General features: G+C 54.8%; 8 protein-coding genes across 8 annotated transcripts; 2 read left to right on the top strand and 6 right to left on the bottom strand.

Annotated features, from left to right (window-relative positions):
- Window positions 1-11: 11 nt before the first annotated feature.
- On the top strand, window positions 12-2180 carry CLAFUR5_02945 (uncharacterized protein; the record flags this gene model as incomplete). The annotated part of the gene is made up of 2 exons (XM_047902093.1): window positions 12-1866; window positions 1921-2180. The coding sequence occupies 2 exons, from the start codon at window positions 12-14 to the stop codon at window positions 2178-2180; spliced, it is 2115 nt and encodes a 704-aa protein (XP_047758126.1).
- Window positions 2181-2597: 417 nt separating this feature from the next.
- CLAFUR5_02946 (uncharacterized protein) lies at window positions 2598-3110 on the bottom strand (the record flags this gene model as incomplete). Its single annotated transcript, XM_047902094.1, has 2 exons — window positions 2598-2706; window positions 2770-3110. 2 exons carry the CDS (start codon window positions 3108-3110, stop codon window positions 2598-2600), a joined length of 450 nt encoding a protein of 149 aa, XP_047758129.1.
- Window positions 3111-3999: 889 nt separating this feature from the next.
- Window positions 4000-5826, bottom strand: CLAFUR5_02947 (uncharacterized protein; the record flags this gene model as incomplete). Its single annotated transcript, XM_047902095.1, has 1 exon — window positions 4000-5826. One exon carries the CDS (start codon window positions 5824-5826, stop codon window positions 4000-4002), a length of 1827 nt encoding a protein of 608 aa, XP_047758128.1.
- Window positions 5827-6364: 538 nt separating this feature from the next.
- On the top strand, window positions 6365-9180 carry CLAFUR5_02948 (Endoribonuclease ysh1; the record flags this gene model as incomplete). The annotated part of the gene is made up of 2 exons (XM_047902096.1): window positions 6365-6618; window positions 6927-9180. 2 exons carry the CDS (start codon window positions 6365-6367, stop codon window positions 9178-9180), a joined length of 2508 nt encoding a protein of 835 aa, XP_047758125.1.
- Window positions 9181-9883: 703 nt separating this feature from the next.
- CLAFUR5_02949 (uncharacterized protein) lies at window positions 9884-10411 on the bottom strand (the record flags this gene model as incomplete). Its single annotated transcript, XM_047902097.1, has 1 exon — window positions 9884-10411. The coding sequence occupies one exon, from the start codon at window positions 10409-10411 to the stop codon at window positions 9884-9886; it is 528 nt and encodes a 175-aa protein (XP_047758124.1).
- A 709-nt stretch (window positions 10412-11120) lies between these two features.
- CLAFUR5_02950 (uncharacterized protein) lies at window positions 11121-12557 on the bottom strand (the record flags this gene model as incomplete). The annotated part of the gene is made up of 1 exon (XM_047902098.1): window positions 11121-12557. The coding sequence occupies one exon, from the start codon at window positions 12555-12557 to the stop codon at window positions 11121-11123; it is 1437 nt and encodes a 478-aa protein (XP_047758937.1).
- Window positions 12558-14869: 2312 nt separating this feature from the next.
- Window positions 14870-16471, bottom strand: CLAFUR5_02951 (uncharacterized protein; the record flags this gene model as incomplete). Its single annotated transcript, XM_047902099.1, has 3 exons — window positions 14870-15254; window positions 15307-15688; window positions 15736-16471. 3 exons carry the CDS (start codon window positions 16469-16471, stop codon window positions 14870-14872), a joined length of 1503 nt encoding a protein of 500 aa, XP_047758651.1.
- Window positions 16472-16779: 308 nt separating this feature from the next.
- CLAFUR5_02952 (Alpha-ketoglutarate-dependent 2,4-dichlorophenoxyacetate dioxygenase) lies at window positions 16780-17596 on the bottom strand (the record flags this gene model as incomplete). Its single annotated transcript, XM_047902100.1, has 2 exons — window positions 16780-17260; window positions 17478-17596. 2 exons carry the CDS (start codon window positions 17594-17596, stop codon window positions 16780-16782), a joined length of 600 nt encoding a protein of 199 aa, XP_047758935.1.
- Between the last annotated feature and the right edge of the window lie 395 nt (window positions 17597-17991).

Raw genomic sequence — 17991 nt, forward strand, 5'->3', positions numbered from 1 at the left:
ATCATCTCAACATGGCAACCATGATGCCGCAGCCCGGTCACGGCAGCTTTTTGTTGGACCAAGGTCTGGGGAAGAAGAAGGCCAGGCGTGCCTATCGTGGACGTGGCGGCCGCTCGAAGAAGAACAAGATGGACCCTCAGCAAGAAGAGGCGGATCAGGCCGACAACTTCGCAACGCTCCTCGCGAACGGCACCATGTCAACCCCGCCCGCCGAAAATCAGTCGATTGCGCCGCGCACAACGACAACAATAGACGCCGAAAATCTATTGTCACAGGCTGAGAGGGTTGCACTCGGGTCGCCACCTTCGCTTGCCCTTCACGCACAAACAACCAACCCACCGACAACCTACACAACTACCAAGAAGACGCCTTCGATGGCTACCACTACCACGACCACGAAGGCCGTACCACCACATCTACGGCCGAAGAAGTCTACACCACCGGCATCTCAGCCAGTAACTCGCCACAATGATGGCGCCTTGGAGATCCGCGAGAAACTGGCATCACATGGAGTGACCGTGAGCGATCCGAAGCCTGCACCAAAGATTGCCAAGTCAGTCGCAGCGTCAGCTCACCAATCTGAGGTGTCCGATCGACTCGTGTACAAGGGTCGTGGCTGTCGTCCATGGGGTGGCGAGAGAAATCCGAACTGGCCTACAAAGGAAGACTTCCCGAAGGTCGACCCAAAGCGCTGGGACACGAATTGGGATGACAATGCTCAAGCACAGAGCTCCTCGGGTGATTCTGCGCGTGCGGATAGTGGCTGGGGAACTAACAAGAAACGTCGCGGTGTTGATGCTGATGGATACAAACTCGCGGACCCATGGAGCGGCCAATGGGCACCAGCGCCTGTCGACTGGGACAGCCGGCCTGCCTTCCGCAGCGATCAGAACGAAGGCCAAATTCAGCAATGGTTGAACTGTCATGAGATGATTCTTGCAAAGAACGTGACTGAAGAGGAGCGAGTCCTGTCCACAGGACCAACCACCATCGGTGGCACCACGTATGCCTTCAATCCTTCTGATGAGGCCGTCAGTTCTGGGGCAGAACAGCCGATGGGCGACATGTGTCCATCGTACTGGATTCCTGTTGTCTTTCGCCGCATATCTCCCCAACAACATTGGGAGGAGATCTTACTGTCAACACCTGCTCCGGAAGATAAGGACGACCTCCGAGACGTCAGGCCTTACTGGGAAACGCTTCCACGCGGCGCTCACTTCTTTCCAGTCGTCGAATTCCCTGCGATTACTGGTGTCGATCCGGACGAGAACGCCATGGAGAAATTGAAGCGCGAGCACGACATGGGCAGTGGGCAACATGCCGAGAATCGCAAGAATTTCGAGCGTGCCAAAGCAGCCGCCAAGAACGAAAAGCAGCGACTGAAGGCCCAGAAGAAAGCACATATCACTGCAAAAGTTATCAAGTCAGCTGGAAGCCTCAAGCAGGAGCCTGCTATCAAGCCTGGGTTCAAGATTTTCCTTCGATCTGCCAAGCCGATCGATATGCAGGCCATTCGCGACATTTACAACCATTACGTGAATGCAACTTGCGCCGTGCCAGAGACAGTCTCTCAGACTGATGGCGATATGCTACGCCAATACCACGACGTCTTGCGGAACAAGATGCCATTCATCGTTGCGGTGGAGCGTGGTGGTGTGGTCAAAGCCCGCAAGAAGAAGAATTTTGGTGAAGACCTTGTACTGCCGGACAAGGTCATCGGCTTTGCCTTCGCCAACGACTACAAGAAATCGTCAGAGAGCATGTATTGCTACGCAGCGTCTCTCAGTATCTTCGTCCATGTCGACCACCATGGAAAGGGTGTTGGTAGTTGTCTCATGGACAAGATGCTGGCACTCCTCGATCCAGGTAAGCGCTCTCGAGCGCATCACCCTTTTCTAAGCTACGCTAATGCTTCTGCAGGTCACATTGAACGAGGAGGCTATAATATCGAGGGAGAGGAGCTCGAAGCACTCGGTCCACCGGCGAGAGTGCTCAAGTCGATTCTCATCGAGTTTTCGCACGAGCAGACGACTCAAGGTACAAAGCGCCTCGCATGGACTGATCGGTGGCTCGCGACGCTGGGTTTTTGGCAGCAGGGTCTACTGTCGGAGATCGGAAGCAAGTTGACGCACGCGGTCGACTTGGCTATCTTCCATCGCCGCACTGGCACGAGCGCCTGAGGTGTCGCTACTACTTACGATTGCTTTGCTTAGGATGAGAATCGGGGAGACGGAATACTTTTCATTGTATTTCACTGCTCTACCTAGGGAAGACTAGGTACTACTGTATTTGAAGCTTTACACGGAACTTTATCATTTCTGAGGTGCCGTTTGTCTTCCTCGTCTCATCACATGCATGTCTACCGCTGAGAGCCATTACCAGGATTCCTAGTCTCCTGCATCATCGACCACCACCACTCGTTCTCATGTACCACGTACTTGCATGCCTGAGACCTCTACTCAAGGTGGACAGCGACTCTGGCAGCCTTGGCACGAAGGACGAAGCGACGCAGCTCCGTGATCTCGGTGAAGCACATGTAGCTAGTCGCATTCTGCATCAAAAAGTCAGCAACCATCTCGTCTCTACTTCCTCGATCATCATGAACATGCCTTGATCCAGTCAAACTTCGTCAGGTCCTCGCCGATCTCTGCGTCTTCACCAGAGTCACCGATCGAGACGTACCCAGTAGCGGCATCACAGGCTCCCCTGCAGATAAATCAGCACCTTCTCCCCTGACCATTCCAACTCATCATGATCCGAGTTACTTACTGCATCACCAAACACTCGAAGCCATCGAACACTTCGAAGCTCTCCGTGATACCCTTGTAGCCCCTCAGGTCAATGCACGTGTTGACTGGCCAGGTGGAGATATAGCATTCGCCCTCAAAGTCAGGCTCGGTGCAGACTCTGATGGTGGCCTTGGGCTTCTCGGTGCTGTTGGATGAAGCCTGACGTGCCTCGAGTTTGATGTCGCTGACGGAGGCGCGGTCCTCGAGTGGGGAGGGGACGTAGGGGGCTGCGAGGGCGGCGACCTTTGCGTTGGACAAGGAGGGAAGGGCCATGCTGGTGGAGGTGGCGAGGCCGATGGTGATGACGGTGGTGAACTGCATCTTGGAGGTGAGGTGGGTGGTGTTAAGGTGATGTATGGGTTTTTGTAGACTGTGGATTGATGGGATGGCGACCAAGAGTGTTTGTAGTGGTGGGTATGTGCGGTAGCGACTGTATGCGTGAAGCTGTTGCTCGTATTAATGTTTGTCGAGGCTGACTTGAGACGAAGTCTGAAGAAGCGTGCTGTTTCAGAGAGTGATGATAATCACTAAGGAAGGAGTTGACGCGAAGCAAGGGTGGCAAGCTTAGGAATGCGCGTGTATCTACATGGTCACTTTATGTCGTGGCACGCGTGGTAACCGAGTCTTGTCCCTGTTCCCATTGCACATGACAGTAAAACTTCTCAACTCTTCATGTGCGCAACCGCGGTGAGACGCGGGCGAGCGTTTTGTGTCAAGCCCTCACGTGACGTTTGAGGTTGCATCGTTACACCAGCTCCAGTCTGCACGACACGAATGGAGCGCGCCATGTCTCGCTTCTTAGTAGCCAAGAGCGGCACCTGGTGATGCATGATTGATCAAAGATCCACTCTCGTGCAGCGCCACAACCTCACCTAGATGAAAGTCGCACGGGACACAGACTGTAGCTCAAGGTGTGATATAGTCATGCTCATGACAGATAGGTGGCCACTGAGGACATCGCGCTGGGGTATGCGTGAGAATGAGGTCAATAATTGGGTATTTCTCCATGGTATCAAAACACTCTTCGAAGCATCGCATGATCTGGTGGTAATAGTAGTAGCTGAAGCACTGATGAAATGCTCCTTTTGCCTCCGCAACGCCGCCGCTGAATCGCATACCCAGGTCAGATTCCAGCCCATCTCAAAAGCATTCACGCAATCAGTCTTGCCAAGAAGCACAGAAGCTACGAAAAGTTGGCGGGGGGTGTCGCTCAGGCGAGCTTATTGACTGCTTTCTGCAGCGCCTTCTTCTCCTTGCCGTCTCGCTCGAGAACGAGTACCCAGTCTCGGAGTTGTATACCATGACCATCGACGCTGTCTTCTTTCCAGTCGCCCCAGGTCGGGCCCTTGGCCTCCTTCTCCTTTGCAGCTGCAGCAGGCTTCGCATCTATTTGCGCTTTGGGCGTGGCAGTGCCACTGCCGCCTGACTTCGCGAATCGGTTTGCGGTCGAGCCCTGTGCACCACCTGTCATCCAAGAGTACCGGTTCTTCTTGTTTCCAAGTGCGTGCATGGCCGTGATGTTGGACGATTGGAACGACTGCGCTTCTTGAGCTTGTGCTTCTTTCGCCTTTTTGTTTTGCTCCTTCTTAGAAACCTTGACAGGTGCTGCGGGTTCCACTGGTGCGGCGCCAGCTGCAGGTGTCTCAGCTCCGGAGTCAGCAGGCGTCGTTCCAGCACCCTCTCCCGACTCGGCAGCCTTCTTCTTCCGTGCCTCTCTTTTCTTCTGCCTTTCCTTCTCCGCCTTCCTGTCACGATCTGCAAGCTCTCTCAGTCGGGCATTCAGGGCCCCTTGGAATGACACTGTCTGCATGGCCTGAGGCGTTGACCTGTCGCCATTAGTCTGTATCTCGCCATTGAGCTCGGGCTCCGAGGCTTGCGTCTTGTCCCACTGCGTGCCGGTAATGCTTTCTGGCACAACGGTATCTTGACTCTTGTCACCTGCACCTTCGGCAGTATCTGCAAACTCTGGAGGCACCACCCTACCGTGGTCGCCATAGCGCCGTGCACGAGCAAGGCCATACGCATCGCCCACCAAGCTTCGTAATCTCTCGCCGCCAGCAAGACTCAGCAGTGAGATGATGTGCTCCATCGGCGCACCCTGCTCGACCTTGCTCGCCGCCTTGTCTACAGCAGCGACACCTTGGCTACCGTCGCCATTGACCATGACCTGCGTCTGCGTTTCATGCTCCGGATTCTTCACGTAGACTCCTTGCACGTTGAGCCTGACTCCGCCTTCCTGAGCCAAGAAGTGCATTCGGTTCCTGACGTTGTTTCCAAGCAGGAACGAGTTGTTCAGTGGGAATTGATCTCTCTCCGCCTTTAGCCGCGCAGCCTGCTCTCTCTTGCGCCGTGCCTCATTCTCTATCTGCTCTTGCGAGCGCTCCAGACCCATGGTGCCGGCGAACGCGCCATTCTGCCCCTGACTGCCGAACGAAGTTTCTTGCGTGAGCATGTTGAAGCTGTTGGAGCCCATAGTGCTTGAGCCGAAAGAGTTGGTCTGGTTGCTTGCGAAGCTATCAATCGCGCCGTGCCTGTTGTTCCATGTGCTATGCAGGTAGTTCTCCTCATCTTTCAAGTTGATACCGCTGCCGAACAAGCTGTCACTGATCTCGTCCACTCCTTCCTTCTCTTCTTTGACGGGCCTTGGCGGGGGCGGCATCTGGCCTCGATCATTATTCTGCGCGGGCGGACTGCTTTGCGCCGGGCGTTGCTGAGGCGGCTGAGGTTGCTGATGCCATGGCAGATTCGGCTGCTGGTACGGTTGTGGAGTGTTGAAAGAGTTCTGCGGCGATCCAGCATAGCTTGTCGAGGGACTGTATGGTGAGTGAACGGGTTGGCCATATGCATACCCGCTCATGCCATTAGGCGTCGTCGCATACGGCGGTGCTGCACCCTGCGGCGACCTCGCATCGGGCGACAGCCGTTGTCGCTTCGCTGGTGGGGGAGCATACGGCGACTGGGCCTGCGGAGAAGCTGCCTGCTGGTATGGCGGATAGGGCGGCGGCTTCTGCGCCGGCGGTGACATCGAGAAGGACATGGTCACTCGATCTGGCGACAACCGCCGCTACAGTCGCCGCTGCGATGCTGACGTCGGATGCGCGCGACTCGTGGAGGGCGTCCTGCTTCGTGGTGGTGGAGCACGCGAGGTGGAGGTGCGGCTCCTCGATGTGGGTTGCTCACTCGTCGGCCGTCATCAGATGTCGCGTCTGTGCAGGAGGTTGGTCGCAGTGTCGTCGAGGTATTCGCCGGTAGCTATAGTGGGTGCCGCGGTAATTATGGCGCTTTCTGGCCCTGTGAGTTGTGTTGTCGGTCGATGGTGTGAAGAACGATGACCTCGCGAGCGGCTGGGCCCGTGCACCAGTGAGGCTCAATCGTGGCAGCCACTGCTATTCTGATTCACCCTTGCTTCCACCTTCTTCACTTCATTGTTGTCGCATTGTTACACGCCCACACCACGCCGTCCTCACGCTGTCGAGACGTCACATACAAGACATCACCCGTAATACCACTTACACAACTCCGAGCGAGCGCGGCCTTCCGATCAAGACGCGCATTGCGCGCACGCTACCGGCAAGATGGCTACAAAGCGGTCGCACGACAAGATGAACGCGAAAGACGAGGAAGATGAGCCCGTCGACCCCTCGGACGAGCTCATGTTCTTGGCGCTGGGCGGAGGCAACGAAGTAGGAAGATCATGCCATGTTGTCCAGTACAAAGGCAAGACGGTGATGCTGGATGCCGGCATACACCCATCATACGAAGGCCTGGGCGCTCTCCCTTTCTACGACGAGTTTGACCTGAGTACGGTCGATCTCCTTTTGATTACACAGTAAGTCGCGACCTCCAGAAAGATGGATATATCACTCCGCGTTCAGGCAGTCATCGGGCACAGGGGATGGGGAAGCAGTAAAGGCGTTATTCTCTCGATTTTGCATCATCTCCACCCATCACAATCCCCAGAATTCACCTTTGCCTCCATTCCGCATTGGCGGAGGAAATTTAGCATCATCCATAGTCACGGTATGCAACTTGTATACTGTTAGCCTTCTTGTTCCGTCTGCGGTGATGACTGCCTGGAAGACACAGGAATTGTTTCTGGCATAGAATCGCATCGATCCACTGACGTTACGTGAACAGTTTTCATCAGGACCACTCGGCATCACTGCCATATGTGCTCGCCAAAACGGACTTCAATGGCAAGGTCTACATGACCCATCCGACCAAAGCCATTTACAAATGGACAACACAAGATGCCGTCCGCGTCCACAATACGCACACTCCTGCTTCGTCCACCTCTGGAACGGACGGCTATGTCAGTCAGCTTTACACCGAGCAAGATATTCTGTCAACTCTGCCCATGATCCAGACCATCAGCTTCAACACAACCCATTCACACAACGGCATTCGCTTCACACCATATCCTGCCGGTCATGTGCTCGGCGCATGCATGTACCATATCGAGATCGCGGGTCTCAACATCCTGTTCACTGGAGACTACAGCCGCGAGACTGATCGCCATCTCATCCCTGCCACAATCCCCAGGAACGTCAGGATAGACTGCCTTATCACGGAATCAACGTTCGGAATTAGTACCCGAGAGCCCAGGCAGGAACGCGAGAATCAGCTTATGAAGTCGGTCACAAACATCCTGAACCGTGGTGGCAGAGTACTCATGCCAACCACTGCTGTGGGAAACACACAAGAGCTTCTCCTGATCCTCGAAGACTATTGGCAACGCCACGAAGAGTATCGACGGTTCCCAATTTACTACGCTTCCGGTCTCGCCAGGAAGGTAATGGTAGTGTATCAGACATACGTTGACAACATGAACGATCGGATCAAGGCAAAGTTTCAAGCAAGCGCAGCAGCTGCTGGAGGTGGCGGCACCGCCGGACCATGGGACTTTCAATTCGTACGAGCGCTGAAAGGCGTCGATAGGTTCGAGGATGTTGGAGGTAGCGTCGTGCTAGCCAGCCCCGGTATGTTGCAGAATGGACCGAGTCGAGCGTTGCTCGAGCGTTGGGCGCCGGATCCGAAGAATGGTGTTGTGATCACTGGCTACAGTGTGGAAGGTACCATGGCGAAGCAAATCATGCTTGAGCCGGACAGTATTGCAGCAGTCACCAACCGGACTGCAAACATGTCGTTGGGTAAGCGAGCAGGAGCTGAAGAACAGCAGATGATCCCGAGACGATGCACCGTGCAAGAGTTCAACTTCGCCGTGCATGTCGACGGACAGGAAAACAGAGACTTCATCGAGGAGACTGGAGCGCCAGTAGTGATCCTCGTTCACGGCGAGAAACATAACATGGGGCGTTTGAAGAGCAGGCTGCTCAGTCTGAAGAAAATGAAGGTCTACTCGCCAGCCAACTGCGAAGAAGTTCGCATTCCCTTCCGCCAGGACAAGATTGCAAGAGTGGTGGGACGACTGGCTAGTCAAATCCAGCCGCCAACCCTACCGCCAAGCCCCCCAGACTCTAACGAGGACGAGGAAGGAGGAAGCGACAGCAAGAGGACGAAGGCAGAAGAATCGCAAGACCAAGGTCAGATTGTGAGCGGCGTGCTTGTGCAGAATGACTTCAAGCTGTCCCTCATGGCGGCAGAAGACCTCAAGGAGTACGCTGGCTTGACCACGACCACTCTCGTCTGCCGGCAACGCATCAATCTCGCCTCCGCAAGTGTGGACTTGATAAAATGGGCGTTGGAAGGCACGTTTGGCACTATCGGCATCACTACACCTGAGAATGCCAACGGCACCTCTAGCACAGAAGCAGCCGATGAGGAGATCCCTCGGAACGATATCACTCGACTCGACATCATGGGCGGCGCAGTACACATCAACTATAAACCCGGTGGCGAGCTCGAGCTCGAATGGGAGGGCAATGCAACGAACGATAGCATAGCCGATGCCGTCATGGCCGTGCTCCTCACCGTCGAGACGTCTCCCGCTGCCGTCAAGCAAAGCAGCCAGTTGCATGACCACAGCCATCACGATGAGAAGTCCAATGGCATACAGAAGAAGAACCCACACGCCAACCTAACACTCGAGGAGAAACTGAACAGGCTCTTCATGTTCCTGGAAGCACAGTTCGGCGAGGAGGCCATAACACCTATCGAGAAGCCAAAGCTAGCGGAATCTGCTACGACCAACGGCGAAACTGCAGAGGCCGAGATGGATGAGATCGCGAAAGAGAAGCAGGAAGCTCAAGAGGTGGCGAGGTTACATGCGGCTGGCGTTCCTGTTCCGGGACTGGAGATCAGAGTTGACCAGCATCGCGCGAAGGTGTGGTTGGAGAAGCTTGAGGTCGAGTGTGCTAATAGTGCGCTGAAGGCGAGGATCAAGGCGGTGGTGGAGAGGGCTGTGGAGGTTGTTGCACCGGTTTGGCAGTGAGCTTCCACGAGCGATGATTGTTGATGTGTACGTTACGCTTGATGTAGCGAGAGTAGGAAGCTGAGTAGTATGAGCTCAACGGTCTCTCTTGAAGTAACGATAGCCTTGGTAAGGTAATATTGTGCAATATGAAGACAGCGTACAGAAGGAATCATCTGCTGCAGGCCTCTGTTCATACCTCACGGTAGCTCGAGCTCGTCAACCTCACCTTCATCCTTCGCCCTCGGCCTCCTCGTGCTCTGCACCTTCGCGCTCTATCCGCTCAAGCCCCTGCCACCTCACGCTCTTGCCCCTCACGCTCTGCCTCCGCTTCCGCCTGAACGGCCTCAAGTTGCATCTCCTATAGAAAGGCTTTCTTTCTAGCATTTCTTGCCTCAGGCAAGATGATGTCCCCACCACCGAACGGATCGATGCTGCGCGGAGGCGGGTCCTTGAAGCACGTCGTGATCAGCTCCCCCAGGGCTGTGCGAAATCGGATTAGGTAGCCATGCAAGTCGCCGAACGCCTTTCGATCGATGACGCCTTGGTCGAGCCCTCGCTTCAGATGGGCAGTCTCTTCCACTGTAATCCGCCTCATTTCATCTCGTGCTGAGGACTCGGTCTTCATTGGTAGCGTGAAGCTCGTCAGGCCGACAAACTCTACCCAACCATCTCTCATGGGCGGTGGGAATCGGTTGCCAAAGTGGCCATAGGGCTCGAAATGTTATGTCACGTCTGTAACGAAGTCGATGGTGCATTCTGGATGGACTGACTGGAAGAAGTGGCTGAAGTCTGCCAACAGGTTGTGTATCTCTGGGTTGTGCGCGAGATCTGACCTTGGTTTGTCTATCGGACCAGGCTGGGCTTTCCATTCGCCACAGTGGATGATGATGTGCTTCAGGTGTTTGATGTTCAGTCGGCTTACAGTACGAACCCATTGCCAGAGATGCTCTGCCCAGCGCTCGGCTCCGTAGAACTTACGTTCAGGACCTTCCGTTACGAAGGCACTAGTCTTGATGGTGAAAGTGTTCCTGGAGTAGAATAGTCCCATGCCTTCGTTGCGAGCTTGACGACAGGTCTGCACGATAGCCATCGGATGGTCATGTTGGCTTGAGGTCAATTTTGCTTGGTGTCCATCGCAACTGAAATCAACACCGTTCGGTTTTACGAGCGCCAGCTCCCAGATCTGATTTCGAAGCTCTGCTGGTATTCTGAAGATGTGCGGAATGCCGTTTGCGTTGTTGTTAGCCATCTTTCGTCCTCTGATTGCGTGCAGCAGAGGCTATCAGCGGGAGCCGCATCTTGATATAGGCCGGTGAAACGCATTGCTAGACCATTGCTTCGAAAAAGATCAAAGAACCGGCCGCTGTGATAGGCGCAAACACTGGACAGGATCATGTCTGCATCATTCCAGAATCAGCAGAGACTTTCGAAGGTGGTTGCCGCATCAAAGACAGCATCAATCGTACTTCGCGTAGGATGCTTCGAGCACCTTGGGACGAAGTAAATGCTGCCGAGAGGACGCGCTCGCCCGACCATTTGGACTTCACACGCAGTCGCTTCACCACCGAGGCTGCTATCATCATCATCATCATCTCATGACCAAGTAACGTTGCACACATACCAACCCACGTGACGCTGCGATCATCCCCAATTACCCCAAACTCCCTAGGCCGCCACAAAATCGCGCAATAGCATGAGGCATTTACGAAATAGGAAGTCTGCGATCTGCAGCAGATGGTCACAAGAGGTCATAAAATAACGCGAAGCTGTGATACTTCGCGGCAGTATAGAGATGTTGCCATCGTCTTCCCCTCTTCCGCAATGCTAATAATGCGTGGTGGTTGCCCTCACCAGACATGGTTCTTTCGTTCTTCGTTCTGATGTCTTCATCATCGCTTGAACGCTGCAAATTCATCAACGTCTTGTGCTGTTCAAGCGTTGTTCTACTCTTCCCTCCTTCAGTACGCACTGACTCCCTGCCATCTACTGGGCACTCTCGGAGCCACACCTGGCGCTGGACTCGACTGTCTGGGCGGCAGCCAGATTTTCGCTCGCCCTTGCTCAAGTTTTCCTTCTCGCCGCATATTCATTTCCAGAACGACGACACGTAAAAAGTCGGGATTTTCCCGGACCTCACGTTGCCGAACTGCAGAAGCACCGAGAAGCGCCCTCCCGGCTTCAGAATTCGGATTCGCATTACCGCGTTTTGGACCGCCCCGCCGCCGGCCGCGGCTGTTGTACGTCTGCAGCTGGATTGTTGGCGCGTCCTCGACCACTTCTGCCAGGAATGGGGCGTGAAGAGCTTGCTGAAATGGTGCTTCCTGCTCCTCGAAAGTCAACGGCATAAGGTTCAGATATCGCCGATCAGCCTCGCTGACATTGCCATCGATCGCGGGACGGACTTCTGAGCTGAACCTGGGAAAAAGGAAAGGATGTGACCAGAGCATATCATCGATTGGTGGCGTCGCGATTCTGGAGTGCGTGTGAGCAGCACTTGCACGGCTGAAGGACGACAGCGATTCAACGGCAGCTTTCTTGAAGGACTGCAATGACAAGGTGAGGTTAGACTTGAAAGATGATCTCGGTTTCGCAGGTGGAATGTCCTGCTTCTGCATCGTGAACATCAGGTCATCTTCGTCGGAGTCCTTGTGTTCCGCAAGTGGATGATCCAGGGCGCAGTCTTCCGCCAGAGGCAGCGACCGTGACTTTTCTTTCTTCAGGTAGGAATAAGATCGCGTACTTCGTAGAGATCCAGGCGTGGACGGGCTTCCTAATGATAGGATGGATCTGTCGTCCGAGTCCAGCGATGGCATCGAATCGCTGGATGCAGACCTCGAATTGAGGTAGTTCGGCTCCCGGACGCTATCCTTCCGGTCTGCCTCATCGTCTTCACAACCGCTATCTTCCAACAGGACATTGAGAGCCGGACTGCCATAGCTCGATTTGAGCGAAGAGTCGCTCTTCCAGCCTTGAACCAATTCCTCTATAGAAATACGACGGTCGTTACAGATCCGCTTGCGATATCGGTTGGGTCGCCTGGGTGGAATAGATGTTACTGCAAGAAGCGCAGCAACAGCAGGCGGCAGTGCATTCGGGTCGTGTGCCGACTGTTTCCTCCTGCCGATGTTCACCGTCTGACTCCTCCGCTGGGCCGTAGGGATGGCCGTGACTGTGTTGCAAGACTGTCGTGCCGGCACTGCAGCATGTGGGATCATCACTGGCTCTGTCGATGTTCGGGTTGGCGACGGTGGCCTGGACGACAAGTGCCGTTCGCTGGTAGGTTCAGTGGCTTTGCGCATGCCAGATCGTCGAAGAGTCTTCTCGTTCGGGTAGTTGGTCGTCGTAGTGGTGGTGGGCGGAGACGAGCTGTACTTGTAAGAGCGTGGCACCAGCATCGCGCGCCAGTGTAGGGTAGGTTTCGTGGTTCGCGTGAGGTAAAAGAAGTAATTGCAAGTGTCGTAAGCCGTAAGCCGTGGGCAGGCTGGCGCAGTCTCGCAGAGGCTCCTCTGGCACGAACGGCACTCGACCGGCGAACAGGCACTATCACGTACAGCTGGAACCTTAGTGTTGTCAAGATCCAAAGAGGCCAGGGTTGACGCGATCAAAAGTGCCAGGATATTGCTGTCGGGCGCGCTTGGGGCATCATGTCGCGCGTGCAAGGCTGGCCGAGTGGTGTTGTATGTAGTGTAGCAGTATTCACGAAAGAAGAGACGCGCTGCTATTAGGACGATAAAGGAAGTGAGGACTGCGAGGGAGGGGGATGACAACAGCGCCCGGCGGCGCCGTCTACCGTCGGCACAGCCAGTCGCGGTTGGTCGCAGATACTGTACATGCTTTTAGAGTCAAGCTGATAAGGGATCCAACCGGACTGGACACTCAGCTGTGTTCCGCCCTGCATCGCGTGTCGTGCGTCGCATCCCACCGTGCAGCGCCGTGACATGCGCCATATCGCAACGAGCGTTTGTCGTGGATGGCAGGGATGCGTCATGTCATTGCTCGTGTGCTACTGTGCTACATGTATCGTAGTAGACCTTCGCCTCCTTCCTGCTGCGGCTTAACGCGTGAGATGCCGGCGCTAGCTCTAACAGCATCGCCGCTAGAAGCTCTTTCGAAGCGTGCAGGCGATCAGCGGACGGGGTGGGAATCATCAGACCTTGATTGGCGGCCACTGTTCGCCCGTGCAATGTTTGAGGCCGCGACGACGATTCTATTAGTTGGTCATGACCTTCGCCTGTGGCTACCAGGCAAGACATTGACGGCAGCGGTCCGGTCAGGCACCACTCGACACAAACTGTCGTGTGAGGTGTGGAGTAACTTAGCCATGAGAAGCCGGCCTCCAAGGATGGCAATCGGAGATGCGCACAGTCGGCATCACATCGACCTCTCCGCAGAACTGCAGTCTGCAGCTGCACCCCAAGCAAGCCAGATTTGAATACTGTATGGCAGACATCCCCACCAGTATCAGGCGGCCGCCATGGAACCGGTGGAACGAAAGCGATTCGACGTAGATAAGCAAAAAGTGCTTGTGAACCGCGGACTCAGCGGGCCAGACCGCCTGCATGGCACTAGCATGCCATCCCCGGTGGAAATGTGCTTTTCCGTCCATCACGTGTACCCGTTTCCTCCCGCTCTTGATCTGAGCACGAGACATTCCGGATCACAACAACACGTTCCTTGCAACGCGTCGCGTCTCTCGTATTATCGCCAAGCGGTATTGTCTGACTACGGGTGTTGACGGGCTTGTTGTCGAAAGGAATCCTGGGTTCAACTACTGTGAGCCAGGGAAAGGAAGAAATATCAGAAATGCTGCCCAACCCACCGAAGTCACCCGTTTGCACTTCGGCATAGGAATCCGTAGTCATCGGCTAGCAAGGAGAGCATTCACCGACAGAGAATCTTGCAGCTGCAAGCGTGAGACTGAGGCCGTCAAACAAGATTGTGCTATCACCGCGCATCTCGCCTAGTGGAAGCAAACAACATGACGCTAGACACCTTTCACTCGATGGCATCAGAAACACGATTGTTGGCACCGGATAGGGATCTGATCACGAAGCCCGCGACATGAACGAGAGCCGATGCGCTCGGGATCCTACTTTATCTCAGCAGCAGCCCTGTGGAATGGTATCAGCTCTCGTCGGGTTGTGCACCTGCCCGAAAGAGGTACCTCACACGAACTTCCTCATTGAACGTCTCAGTCCGGAATCCCAGAGGATCATCAGAGATACCGGAAACGGAAGTGACACGTCACGGTAGAACATTCACATGATGCAACTGCAAGCGACCGGCTTGATGCCCACGTGCATGCTATCGACCTCTGCCAGGACTCGTCAAAGTTCTTTCACCACACCGACGATCACTGGCAAGAAAAAGGATGACACCACAGACGCTGCAAGTACTCTGGAGCTAGGGAATTCTACGGGTAGAGGTAGCTTGTAACACTACTTGTACGCGAGGAACCCTACAGCTATAGCTTATTACTGACCGGGCATCAGGCAAGCATGTTGACAGACGTCACCCGCTGTCAAGGTACGTACCCGACAAACACGTGCTCATGTTGGACAAGCATTGGATCTACGGATTATTTAATATGCGTAGTAAGGGCAACAACGAAGCAGCATGATGAAGCCACGAAGAAGCCGTGACCAATCTAGGACGATCGAGCCATTTCATGGGAAACACGATGACCCCTTTGCCAGGACCACCCAGATCAGCCCGTAGCAGATTCATCGCCGCCACTGACTCCGGTTGGGGTGTCACCAGCTCCTTCTCCAACATCTTCACCATGATCTGAGCCGTTAGGAGGCGGCTTGGCTACCTCTGTAGCACCAACCTCGCTTTCAGCCTTGGATGAAACGACCGCCGCATCTATGGGCTCCGGAGCTTCGGCGGCAACAGAATTGGCGTCATCTGCTCCGCTCCAAGCCTCCGCAGGGCTCGTTTTCGGTTCATCAACCTCTTCGGCAGCGTCTGGAGCCGGCGCTTCAGCAGTATCATCGGGCTCCTCTTTGCTAGTCTCGCCGGCAACAGCTTTTGTTGCCGGTGCCTTTCGGCTCCTCACGCCACGGACAGTACCGAAGAAGCCTACCGATTGCCTGCGGATGTGTCAGGATTGCTACTCATACCGCGACAATTTGAGCTTGATACATGTTCTCCTTCTCAGCTGCGCGGCGTGCTCGCAGCTCACTTCCTGTTGGGATCCTGCGGCCGCGGCGATTGTTCCCGCCTGCAAGCCACCACAGGATCGTAGGCGCTCGTTCTTCATCTTCAATGCGCCGCACCGATCGCGAGGACCGGAGGTGGTCGTGGTAAGTTCGTAAGCTTCGCCATGATGTGTCTCCTCCACCGCGAAGACGCAATCGAGGTGCTGATTGTTCCCGCTTGACAAGAGCACCATTGTTGGGACTCGCTGTAGCCGTAAGACCCCACCGGATCTTTCGGGAATCTGTCTTGGTGAGGATCTGTACTTGATTGAAGAACTGGGTTGTCTCAGGCCTGTCGAACGGCTCGGGGGATTCCACACCACTACCTGCTCGAAGTCAGTAAGAGCCATTGCTTGCGACTGTGTGCACCTACCTCTAGTATGTGTCGTAATCCTGATTTCAGGGTGGAACAACACCAACCTCAAGATATACGACTGGTGCGCCAGCAACTGCCCATGCAAATTCGACCACATCAACTGTCTCTCATCGTCCGGCAGCTCTCTCACCAGCGTCTGCGCTGCGAGTATGTTGTCATAGTCCAGCGTATTGACTAACAAGAGTTCATTCTGCGGCTCCAACAGCGGCCTGAAGCGCGAAACCCGCTGGCTACGACGCAGCAGGAAGAGGACTTTCTTCTCGCACGGTGCTAGGAAGGCGAGCTCAAGGGTTCCCCTGAGCGCCACCGCGTCTTCGTCGGCGGTGCGAGGGTCGACTCCTGGGGCTGGTTGTCGTGGGACTGGACCTCGAAAGATGCGGTGTGTTGCGATGAGCTGCTCTTGGCTCTTGATCCGGAGGGCCAGTTCTTCGGGTTCTTCGGGTTCTTTGTATTGCTGCGAAAGCGGGTACCGTATTGGTCGGCCAAGAGCGTCGAAGTCTGCTGCTGGATTTGAGACTATCCCCGTAATGTTGGAGTCGTTGGGGTCGACTTTGTCCTTCGAGTCTCTTTTGAGGCCCAGGGCCTTGGCTATGCGACGATGTAGGGGGACCTTTCCTTTCTCAGCTTGTGGCGTGGTGCGTTCTGTCGTCCCTCGCCTCCACAGACTTGGTCGTCTTTGTAGAGATTCTTCTGAGCTGTCGCTCCAGCGAGATGTTACAAGCTCGTCGTTCATGGCTGGCACTATGCTCGTCGCAGGTCTCTTCGAGGGAGAAGGGCCATGGGGAGGTCGTCAGTAGCACTGAAGGCCGCATTGTGCATGACTGCTACTCTTGACCTACAACAAACATCAATGAACGAACCGCCACGCACCACGGGAGCACGAGGCGATGCATTCGTGAATACATGGACTAGGGAAATCCCATCCTCTCCGTACTCTGCTCATTCAAGCCCCAAGCCTGACTACTCCCATCATGGACTGTGGCTCTTCTCATATCTGTAGACCAGAGTTAGTGAATACCACATGACAAGCCCACATGACATTCAATAACACACCTCTAACAAACTTTCCCTCAAACCCAACCCACCCCCCGTACTCCGATACATCACACACGTATTATCCCAAACCACCAGATCTCCCTCCCTATCCCACGGTATACTCACCACATACTTCCCTTTACACGCAAGTCCGTAAAGCCTCTCCACAAGCACCCTACTCTCCTCCGTCTCCAATCCCCCAATATGATGAACATGACTTGCCATGTACAAATTCATCCTCCCACTCGCTTCATGCTTCTGCACAAGACAGTGACGGGACATGAAGTGGTCCTCAGGTTTGAGACCCGGGAGCGCTTCAGGCGAGGCGGTTTTGCGGGAGTGGTAAAGGGAGTGGCAGGCGACGTAGTCTTTCTGTTGCCGGAGAGATTTGAGGTCTTGGGGTAGATCGTCGTATGCAGAGCGGGAATCTGCGAATTCTGTTGCGCCGCTTGTGCCGGCAGGAGGGAGCTGTGCGGCGCGGAGGATGCTGAGGCCTGCGCGACGGGGGTTGAAGGAGCGACGTGGAAGAGGGTGTTACCCTGGCGTGCTGTTAGTACGGATATAGGAGGGGACCTGTGTAGTTTTGGAACGGTGCTTGAATTTGTTCATAGCCGCGCGGTGGCTGTCAAGAGGCGCAATCGAGCCATCCTCCGGCAAGTTGCTTACGTCGAGAAGTTGGTCGAATGCCAGGCAGTTCTTCTTACCTAGCTTGTTGCACGGTGACATCATCGAGCTCGCCGAACCGCGCGGCGAAGGCGACATGTCCTGCATCGTTAAGGCCTGTTTCCGGGAAACGGACTACGCCATACTGTAGAAGACTCATTACTATGGGTAAGAATCATGCTGCTCGTAGTGTACACCAACCTTTGAGACAACGGCACGAAGCTCTTCGAACTTCAGCTGCGAAAGTTGGATGCAGCTCAGTGACTCGTAGAGTGCTCTCTTCTTTGTGCGGCATGGCTTGTGGACCAGTGAATGTGATGCCAACCGCTTGCAGGGCGAATGTTACCTATAGCTGTGCTGTCAGATACGTGGCCTTCCACCCTCTCCTCATCCAGCGCGGATACTCGGCTTCAAGCTCTCACTTGCCGAGCAAGCTCGGAAGACGTCCTTCAAGGATGTATCGCAGCACATGCGTATGCCATTATGTTCATTCTTAAACACTAAATATGCCTGTATCAACGATAGATCTCTGATGCTCCATACTGTGAGTCGAAA

Source organism: Fulvia fulva, chromosome 2 (assembly GCF_020509005.1).
Source record: "Fulvia fulva chromosome 2, complete sequence".
Classification (NCBI taxonomy): domain Eukaryota; kingdom Fungi; phylum Ascomycota; class Dothideomycetes; order Mycosphaerellales; family Mycosphaerellaceae; genus Fulvia; species Fulvia fulva.